General features: G+C 44.2%; 1 protein-coding gene across 1 annotated transcript; it reads left to right on the top strand.

Moving 5' to 3' along the window:
• The first annotated feature begins 4,468 nt into the window (after positions 1-4,468).
• LOC126109530 (prostatic spermine-binding protein-like) lies at positions 4,469-11,170 on the top strand. Its single transcript, XM_049914549.1, has 2 exons — positions 4,469-4,659; positions 10,582-11,170. The coding sequence occupies exons 1-2, from the start codon at positions 4,469-4,471 to the stop codon at positions 11,168-11,170; spliced, it is 780 nt and encodes a 259-aa protein (XP_049770506.1).
• Positions 11,171-11,534: the final 364 nt, after the last annotated feature.

Consider the following 11,534-nt stretch of genomic DNA (forward strand, 5'->3'; position numbering starts at 1 on the left):
GAGAAGGGCGGATCAGGATTTGGTGCAGCAGGGATCTTCCCGTACAAACCAGATCTGTTGAGTGATTTGGATTTTATCTCTGCTAACAGAATCCAAACTCTGGTCTTCATCAACCCAGAAAATGTTGACGAACCAACGAATGGCGAATGTGTTCACGATGGGCATAACGCAGTCACTGAGGAGCCTGCAAGGGCTGAAAATTCACAGCGTTCCTGGGAAACCACCAACTTGAATTTGACTGGACCTTATGCTAATCAAGTAGCTTGCTCCTCAAGGTTGGATCCTGGAACAACACCTTCTCCAAAAACCTCTCAGGATACAACTCACTTCAGAGAAGCCTTAGAAGCTTTTTCACCTATGCAACAACAAGAACAACAACAACAACCACCTGACAATGGTGTCAAACAAAAAGTTGACAGGAAGCAACATTCCATTATTATAACGTCCACACCCATGAAAACTATTGGAGGAAGCACAGAAGGAAAGAGTCGTTAAAGATATGAAAGCTAAGCGTAGATTAGAAAAGGTAATTAATGACCCAAAGATTGTTCCAAAACTTAAGCTTTTGAAGAAGTCAGGTCAAGTCGAGGGTAAGCCCAAAATAAAATCAAGCACTACCAAATGCAAGGCCACATAAAAAAATAAAAAGAGAGAGAGAGAGAGAGAGAGAGAGAGAGAGAGAGAGAGAGAAAGAGAGAGAGAGAGACAGAGAGAGAGAGAGACAGAGAGAGAGAGAGAGAGACAGAGAGAGAGAGAGAGAGAGAGAGAGAAGTAGAAGAAGAAGAAGAAGAAGAAAAGGTGCAGCAGACAGATGCCTTTTGAAGAAACATCTTCTGAAGAAATAGACGAGTCAACGTTATGTGACGATGATGAAATGGACGACAGAATAGATTTATTTTCCAACGACAGTGAAATGTGTTTAGTCTGTGGGGAAAATGGCATTAAAAGTGAACTGTGGTATCGTTGAGTATTTTGTGGGAAGTGGGCACACACAGGCTGTAGCGGCTATGATTCTCTTGAAAACAACATTTGTGACTTTTGCTCTACTTCTCAAAATGATTTGTTTTCTTTTCAAACTTTTGTCATATTTCTTTACCTATAATCATGATACACTATTATAAGTATCATATGTAACTTTGTAACAATATACATTTTATTGATATACATTCATGTAATTATTTCTCACTAATGTCGGCATTACCCCAAAGTGGTGTCGAAATTGCCCCGGCGACCGGGAAATACCGACATCCAGTAGACATCGCTATATACGCGTTTTTCACTTTATAAATGTAATTAGTTCAACAAAACTGTATTTTTAATGAAAGCTGAAATCCAAAATTAAACTTTAGGTACCTCAACAAAAAAAACTAAATCAGTACAAATTTAAAAATTTTAAATGACTTTAAGGCGTCGGCATTGCCCTGGTCTACCCTAAAGGGGGGCAGGAGACCAGACAGCGAGGTCATCTGTCTCACCGGATTTGGGAAGGATGGGGAGGGTAGTCGACCGTGCCCTTTCAAGGGAACCATCCTGGCATTTGCCTGGAGCGATTTAGGGAAATCACGGAAAACCTAAATCAGGACTGCCGGGCGAGGGATTGAACCGTCGTCCTCCCGAATGCGAATCCAGTGTGATAACCACTGCGCCACCTTGTGCGGTGGGTGTCACTTGCGTCATACGTCTGTACGCGAGATTTCCACACTCCTAAACATCCGTAGGTCCACTGTTTCCGATGTGATAGTGAAGTGGAAACGTAGGGCACAAAAGCCAGGCCGACCTCATCTGTTGACTGACAGAGACTGCAAACAGCTTCAGTTGGTTGTAACGTGTAATAGGTAGACATCTATCCAGACCATCACACAGGAATTCGAAATTGCAACAGAATCCACTGCAAGTACAATGAGGCGATAGGTGAGAAAACTGATTTCATGGTCGAGCGCCTGCTCATATGCCACACATCACGGCAGTAAATGCCAAATGGCGCCTAGCTTGGTGTAAGGAGCGTAAACATAAGAGGATCGAACAGTGGAAAAACGTTGCGATCCAATGGCAGGGTGTGCATATGGCGAATGCCTGGTAAACATCATCTGCCGGCGTGTGCAGTGCCAACAGTAAAATTCGCAGGCGGCGATGTTACGGTGTGGTCGTGTTTTTCATGGAGGGGGCTTGCACCCCTTGTTGTTTTGCGTGGCACTATCACAGCACAGACTAACATTGATGTTTTAAGCACCTCAACACCTGTTGAGGAGCAATTCGGGGATGGCAATTGCATCTTTCAACACGATCGAGCAGCTGTTCATAATGCTCGGCCTGTGACGGAGTGGTTACACGACAATAAAATCCCTGTAATCGACTGGCCTGCACAGAGTCCTGACCTGAATCCTATAGAACACCTTTGGGATGTTTTGGAACGCCGACTTCGTGCCAGGCCTCACCGACCGACATCGATACCTCTCCTCAGTGTGAAGAATGGGCTGCAATTCCTCATGAAACCTTCCACCACCTGATGGAAGGTATGCCTGTGAGAGCGGAAGCTATCACCAAGGCTAAGGGTGGGCCAACACCATGTTGAATTCCAGCATTACCGATGGAGGACACCAGGAACTAGCAAGTAATTTTCGGCCAGGTGTCCAGATACTTTTAATCTCATAGTGTATAAACACGTTTCAACATGAAACATGCGCAGACGTGGATCGCTAATATTTTAATATAATAAGGCGCAAATTACCATTTATTTATCGTTACTATGTTAAAATTACAAAGCTGCACCTCAACAAAGTCGAAATACACTCCTGGAAATGGAAAAAAGAACACCGGTGTGTCAGACCCACCATACTTGCTCCGGACACTGCGAGAGGGCTGTACAAGCAATGATCACACGCACGGCACAGCGGACACACCAGGAACCGCGGTGTTGGCCGTCGAATGGCGCTAGCTGCGCACCATTTGTGCAGCGCCGCCGTCAGTGTCAGCCAGTTTGCCGTGGCATACGGAGCTCCATCGCAGTCTTTAACACTGGTAGCATGCTGCGACAGCGTGGACGTGAACCGTATGTGCAGTTGACGGACTTTGAGCGAGGGCGTATAGTGGGCATGCGGGAGGCCGGATGGACGTACCGCCGAATTGCTCAACACGTGGGGCGTGAGGTCACCACAGTACATCGATGTTGTCGCCAGTGGTCGGCGGAAGGTGTACGTGCCCGTCGACCTGGGACCGGACCGCAGCGACGCACGGATGCACGCCAAGACCGTAGGATCCTACGCAGTGCCGTAGGGGACCGCACCGCCACTTCCCAGCAAATTAGGGACACTGTTGCTCCTGGGGTATCGGCGAGGACCATTCGCAACCGTCTCCATGAAGCTGGGATACGGTCCCGCACACCGTTAGGCCGTCTTCCGCTCACGCCCCAACATCGTGCAGCCCGCCTCCAGTGGTGTCGCGACAGGCGTGAATGGAGGGACGAATGGAGACGTGTCGTCTTCAGCGATGAGAGTCGCTTCTGCCTTGGTGCCAATGATGGTCGTATGCGTGTTTGGCGCCGTGCAGGTGAGCGCCACAATCAGGACTGCATACGACCGAGGCACACAGGGCCAACACCCGGCATCATGGTGTGGGGAGCGATCTCCTACACTGGCCGTACACCACTGGTGACCGTCGAGGGGACACTGAATAGTGCACGGTACATCCAAACCGTCATCGAACCCATCGTTCTACCATTCCTAGACCGGCAAGGGAACTTGCTGTTCCAACAGGACAATGCACGTCCGCATGTATCCCGTGCCACCCAACGTGCTCTAGAAGGTGTAAGTCAACTACCCTGGCCAGCAAGATCTCCGGATCTGTCCCCCATTGAGCATGTTTGGGACTGGATGAAGCGTCGTCTCACGCGGTCTGCACGTCCAGCACGAACGCTGGTCCAACTGAGGCGCCAGGTGGAAATGGCATGGCAAGCCGTTCCACAGGACTACATCCAGCATCTCTACGATCGTCTCCATGGGCGAATAGCAGCCTGCATTGCTGCGAAAGGTGGATATACACTGTACTAGTGCCGACATTGTGCATGCTCTGTTGCCTGTGTCTATGTGCCTGTGGTTCTGTCAGTGTGATCATGTGATGTATCTGACCCCAGGAATGTGTCAATAAAGTTTCCCCTTCCTGGGACAATGAATTCACGGTGTTCTTATTTCAGTTTCCAGGAGTGTATTTCGAATGTGAGATTTGCATTTATAATAGGCGTCATTGAAGGAAATTACGACCTGCAGACATACATAAATTACGACCATGATTATTTTACGTTATTTGAAACGGCAATTTACATTTATGCCACAAGACACAGGAAGTAATGGTACATTCACATACATTTGTTAGTTATTGAACAGCCCATGTTGCAGGGCCTGCGAAAGTGCCTCCTGTGACGTCACGACGCACGCTGTGAGGCTTTGTTTCTAGGGGTTCTCTTCACGGAGGAATGAACCGGGGAATTGCACGTGAGGTGTCGTTTGATTGTAATGTGCAACGAAAATATGTTGCTGAGAAAGAAGAAACAGTGCTGTCCGTGGTCGAGGAAAACCTCGTGGCCCAGCGCAGCGAGCTAGATCACACCGACGTGCTATTAAGAACAAGGAGAGCAGGAGAGCAGAAGAAAATTAATATCAAAAGGTATTGATGATTTTCTCCTTTCAAAGACCAACTTGAGTGAAGATGCAGTGCAAAGAAAATTGGAAGTGATGGAAGAAGCTGAAACTTTGAACGCAATTTCACTAACTGTAACTACAAGATCAATAGGTTTCTCAGTCTGTATGATTTATGTGCACTGTAGTGGTACAGAAAATCCTGAATTTGTAAACATCTATAGTATGTACCGAGTGTGTGTGTCTGTCGGTCGTTGAGACAAAGTTATATGAGAATTTGAAAAGTCAAGGAAAGGTCTCAATTTACGCTGGTGAAATGTATAGATTGCCACGTAATCACGATATGCATGAGTTAGCTATGACTGCAACTATGTTCCCAGCTTTTGTGAAGAAGGTCGTTGATATGTTAGGACCTTTCACTGAGGGTGGCGTCAAGTACACAGGGTGTTACAAGAAGGTACGGCCAAAATTTCAGGAAACATTCCTCACACACAAATAAATGTTATGTGGACATGTGTCCGGAAACGCTTAATTTCCATGTTACAGCTCATTTTAGTTTCGTCAGTATGTACTGTACTTCCTCGATTCACCGCCATGATTTCATACGGGATACTCTACCTGTGCTGCCTGAACATGTGGCTTTACAAGTACGACACAACATGTGGTTCGCGCACGATGGAGCTCCTGCACGTTTCACTCGAAGTGTTCGTACGCTTCTCGACAACAGATTCGGTGACAGATGGATTGGTAGAGGTGGACCAATTCCATGGCCTCCACGCTCTCCTGACATCAACCCTCTTGACTTTCATTTATGGGGGCATTTGAAAGCTCTTGTCTACGCAACCCCGGTACCAAATGTAGAGACTCTTCGTGCTCGTATTGTGGACGGCTGTGATACAATACGCCATTCTCCAGGGCTGCATCAGCGCATCAGGGATTCCATGCGACGGAGGGTGGATGCATGTGTCCTCGCTAACGGACGGCATTTTGAACATTTCCTGTAACAAAGTTTGAAGGCACGCTGGTACGTTCTGTTGCTGTGTGTTTCCATTCCATGATTAATGTGATTTGAAGATAAGTAATAAAATGAGCTCTAACATGGAAAGTAAGCGTTTCCGGACACATGTCCACATAACATATTTTCTTTCTTTGTGTGTGAGGAACGTTTCCTGAAAGTTTGGCCGTACCTTTTTGTAACATCCTATATACCTGCACTATGTGATAATCGCTACTCGATGCGCGGTGGCGCAATTTATTTTGTTCCACAATCAGAAGATATAGTGTTATCAAATTTACGTCAAACTGTTGAGGCATTGGCAGGAGATCAAGTTCCAATGCATGTTCGTAGACAGTTTCATCATAATAATCCGATTCCGGGAACGCGTTGGGATGAGCAACATCATTTATTAAATCCAGATGATATAATTCCATTGAATTATGGTCCTGATGATTTAGAGAACGACACTAAGCTTGTGCAGTCTGGCGAGGTAGCATGGAAAGAGCCTGACTCTAATACCCTGCTAGTGTCCAATGATCAAGAAGATTTGAAAGTTGAAGATTTTAGTGAGGAGAATTTGGATGTAGATGTAGAAGTCCCGTGATTGGAGCGGTCGGCCAGTGCTTTTGCCTTTTGTAACAAGCAGGCAGGCAGGATGTGTAGGACGAGGCAGCATCGGAGCCGACGCCTCGCAAATCGTTTTAGGCTGCGCACACAGGGGTATCTGGCCCTAAAAGCTGGCCGAAAGTCCATATTTAAAGTGCGAATAATTTTCGGAATTCGCCATGGCCTGTGATGGTCAAATAGATGGGGGCAGTGTTGACGCAGCATTTGTTTGTGTAGTGTGCATTGATAGGCGCTGGAGTCTGTCTACGTCTCGCCGCTAGCGCATTTGAAGCTTCTCATTTCGCTTGACAACACACTGTGTTTGTGGCTGTTCTATCATGTGTTCTTACATGAAACGTGGTGAAAATCGACATGGCTTCTCACCGTCAGGGTATGTACTGTTAAGCCGGATTCACACTGGCAACAAAAGTATCGCCACTGCTAATGGCGAACTGCAGTTGCTTTGTAGTTGCATGTGTGAACTCCTAGTTTTCGGTGGCGCCATTTAAGAAGCGGAACTTTTGTCACGCCACAAAACGTTGCACTTTGTTCTACTTTGTAGCGCCATTTTGCCTTGTCCACAATCGAATAACGTCATTCGCTTGTTACCACGCGGCTGGATTCAAACCTTTCTAGTGCGTATTCGTTCGCAGATAGTGCTTTTGCTATTAATATGTCGAAAAAGCGGTCAACAGCGACAATTATGAGATTCTTGGAGGTGTATCAAGAACGAGAATGCCTTTGGAACCACAAAAGCGAATCATACGAAGACAGAAAATTGAGAGATGCTGCATTAATTGAAATAGTAAACAATATGCGTGAATATGTACCTGGAATTGATGTAGCTACAACAAAATTAAAAATTCGACATGCTTACATGGATGAACATAAAAAAGTACTGAAATCACTTAAGGGTGGTGCGTCTACAGACGGTATTTATAAACCCAGCCTTGCTTGGTTTGAAGCTGCAGACCGGTTCTTAAAACATGTAGTCGAGACAAGAGAGACGAGAAACACTTTGGTAAGTCATATTTTACATTTATTATGTTTTCAAAACATCTTATTTAGTAATATGTACAGCCGTTTAATCTGTATAGGAAATCAGGTCGTAGTGTGTGCTGTGAAACATTCCCTGTTGCGATGAAACTGAAAAAAAGAGATGACATGGAGAGTTACTTTAAGTTTCACACGAGCAGGGATTGCATCTCTCATGTGTGTATCCGATCTTTGAATAGAGCTTGATACACAGCTCAACAAGTACTCGAAATTCGTCTTTGACATCCGAAAATGGTTTACGAATGAATTTTCATCTTCGAATGTTAATTCTTTTATGAGCGTATTTGTTGCTCCCATATAATTTCTGCGCGATATCCATTTGCGTTTCCGTTTCTTTGTTGTTAACTCTTCGCTCAGTTCTAATGCCGCAATTTGCGCTACAACATTAACGCAGGCCCGAATCATTTCAGCTGAGACAGGTGACGCCATTTTGCAAACTGCGCAATTACGAAGAATTTGTGGCTTCCTGTGTGAACGGTAGCTCACAGCGCCACTCCAGAATGACTTGACTCCTGGCGATACTTTAATTGCGTGTGTGAACCCGGCATTATTTATAATTGTTGTCATTTATAGTATTTACTATTTAGGAATAACTCGTTTAAAGTTAACCTGTGAAGCAAAGAAAATATATGTTGTTAGTACAACAATGCAGAGGTTTTGTTATAGTTCAGGGTGTTTCCCTGCATAAATGTGAATACAGTATAATAGAAAATCATTTGTCTACTGGGCATTGTAGAACGTAGCCGCAGAACACCGCCGATATATTTTATACGATTTACAGAGTGGCGCAGTGGAACGATGTTACAGTTGGCAGCTCTGTAGCGCCGGCAGCTGTTCGAAACTTTGCACAATTGATGTGTACGCATTGTCATTTAGTAATCATGGAGAATTGGACTGGTGCGGAACGTGCAGTAGCTGTGAGAGCGTTTTACAAAAATGGTGATAGTGCGGCTGCCGCGCAGAGAACATTTCGACAGCATTACCAGCTTGGACGTCATGGACGTGTCCCATCTGCGCATGCGATTACAACGTGGGTGCGTAATTTTGAAGAAACAGGATCTGCCTTGAAAAAGAAACCTCCAGGTGGCATTCCAACGGTACGTACCCCAGAGAACATTGCAGCTGCTAGAGCTGCAATCGAGAGAAGTCCTCGCTGCTCCGTTCGACAGCATGCATCTTCGCTAGGGATTAAGCGACGAAGCTTTCAAAGAATGCTGCACGAATTAGACTTCCATCCCTATAAGTTGCAGATTGTGCAACACTTACATGAACGAGACCCAGCGTCACGTATGGAGTTCAGTAGCCAGATATTGGTTAAAATCAACGAGGGCGCGAATTTCCTTGGTAACTTATGGATATCAGACGAAGCCCATTTCCACCTGAACGGATTCGTGAACAAACAGAAGTTTCGTTATTGGGCACAGGACAATCCTTGTGAGTTTCACCAGCGACCACTACATAGCGCCAAGGTCACAATATGGTGTGCTGTATCATGTCATAGTGTTATCGGCTCTTATTTTTTTGAACGTGAGGATGGTAGTGCAGTGACAGTAACATCCGCTCGATATGTTGAAATGCTTCAAACATTCTTTACACCGAGACTGTACGAGCTTAATCTTAACGTCGAAAACATGTGGTTTCAGCAGGACGGAGCCACGTCACACACTGCTCGACAATCGATGGCAGCAGTTCGTCAATTGTTTGGAAGACGCATTATTTCACGTAACGGTGACATTGCATGGCCTGCGAGATCCCCTGATCTTAGTGTGTGCGACTTCTTCCTGTGGGGATATCTTAAAGGCAAGGTGTACCGTACACGTCCTGCAACAATCCATGAACTGAAGGAGAACACTGAAAACGAAATCACTGCCATTCCCCAAGATTTGCTACACCGCGAATTCCAGAGTTTTCATAACAGGCTGTTAGAGTGTGAACGCCTAATGGGAGCACATCTTTCCGATGTCATCTTTCAAAAGTAAAGAGACGCTTTTGGACATTTTGATTGTAAAGACATACTGAATAACGGCATACTGAATACATTCACTTTCGTTGATAAATTACTAGTTTTATGAATTTATTCATGGAAATGACGTTATTTCGAAATTTCCCGTTTCCCTGCGCCACCCTCTATATTTGTCTGTTTTATATGTGTGTTTTTTTCTCGCTTGTAAATTGCACTGACTTCGATCAAAGACATAAATTTGTTTTACGTGTGAAAAAGTGCGTACTAGGTTGGGTACCTTTCGTGTGACTGTCGTAATTTTTTGGGGTACATTTATTCTGATTAGTGTGTTGCGTACCGGGTATAAATAGAACTAATGCAGACACATAACCAAGCTAAAAGTAGGCGGTCTCCTATTTTTTTTATAACTACAGAACTCTGTCTGTGTGGCAGTTGGTCACACTGTTATGAAGAGTGCTTCCCGTGCTGTGAAACTGATGTAAACCGTTGTAGAAATAAACAGGTCTATGTACTTATAAAAAATAGGAGACCTTACTTTTTGGATTATCCTCGTATTACTTCTTTGCTACTAACTCTATTGGCGCCACAGATATACCACTGAATGTGCCCACAATATTATATCAATATATGACACATAGTTCAGCAGATACGACGTCATAAACATTGAGATTCGTGAAAAACTAGCTTCTCTAAAAATGGAGCTTCTTCAACCATAAAAAAGAATAATAAGAACAACCACAACAACAACCACCACCACCACCACCACCACCACCACCACCACAACCGGGGTTGTAGTACTGTTGCGGGTCTTTCTGTGTTGCTTGCCGATTTTGAGAACAGAGCCGAATGGACTGAACTCTAGAAACCAGTGACTATAGTACTAAAATGCTATACCTGAACCCCGTAGCACTTTCAGTTAAAACACACACACACACACACACACACACACACACACACACACACACACACACACACACCAAAAGAAAAACTGTGCCTCTATAGGTAAATTAACTAGAGTTGTTTATTTTCAGATATTTAATTCCGAACAAGAAAATATGCTTGAACAATACCTCATGAAGGCAAGTGACATATATTATGGTCTTTCCCCGAAAGAAGTCAGGCGGTTTGCGTATAGATATGCTATTGCATGCAAGAATAAAATACCCCAAACATGGACAGAGACCGAAATGTCGGAAGTGATTGGTTCATAGGATTCTTTAAGAGGCAACCTTAACTCTCCATTCGGACTCCTCAAGCATCTAGTTTAGCCCAGTGCACCAGTTTCAACAAGCATAATGTAGAACTGTTTGTTAATAATCTCGACATAGTTTTAAAACGATTAAAAAAACCGTCGAGGAAGAACAAAAAGGTGCTAAAGAAAAGAAGGCGAAAGCATTGGAAAGAAAACTTAAATCACAGGCTAAAAAAGAATTTTTTGAGAAAGAAAGTAGGAGCAATGGTAGAATGAAATTAACTAAATCAACTGCAGTAGGCCTAAAGCGCAAGAAGCAGCCAATGGAAGATGATGATGACGACGACGGTGAGGAAGATGATGATGATGACGGTGAGGAAGATGATGATGATGACGGTGAGGAAGATGATGATGATGACGGTGAGGAAGATGATGATGATGACGGTGAGGAAGATGATGATGATGACGGTGAGGAAGATGATGATGATGATGACGACAGTGAGGAAGATGATGATGATGACGACAGTGAGGAAGATGATGATGACGACAGTGAGGAAGATGATGATGACGACAGTGAGGAAGATGATGATGACGACAGTGAGGAAGATGATGATGACGACAGTGAGGAAGATGATGATGATGACGGTGAGGAAGATGATGATAATGATGACGGTGAGGAAGATGATGATGATGACGGTGATGAAGATGATATACAGCCTCTGTAATTTTTCGATGTATTAAGTTAATGTGTTCTGTAACTGTCCTTTAAGGACCACAGGGACAAATACGTCCCAGCTTTTTTTTAGCAGTACAAATAAAAATGTTTGAAATAATATATTTTGTTAATAAAACCTCCAGTTACCACAGAGATACAAAAAATTTAATCACTAGTACTTTATTTTTCTTATGTACCTGAAAGGGTTAAACAAAATTATGAAAAGGGCCATGATTCTGATTCAAACATATTCCAGTCATCTTTACAGCCTCTTCAACTTATTTAGTCACGAGGACAAAGACCTCATTGTTTGGAAAAATCTCACACCATCACCACCTTGCTATTGCAGACCAATAAGAATTATTAATGAAACA

The sequence above is a fragment of the Schistocerca cancellata genome, chromosome 12 (assembly GCF_023864275.1).
Source record: "Schistocerca cancellata isolate TAMUIC-IGC-003103 chromosome 12, iqSchCanc2.1, whole genome shotgun sequence".
NCBI lineage: Eukaryota > Metazoa > Arthropoda > Insecta > Orthoptera > Acrididae > Schistocerca > Schistocerca cancellata.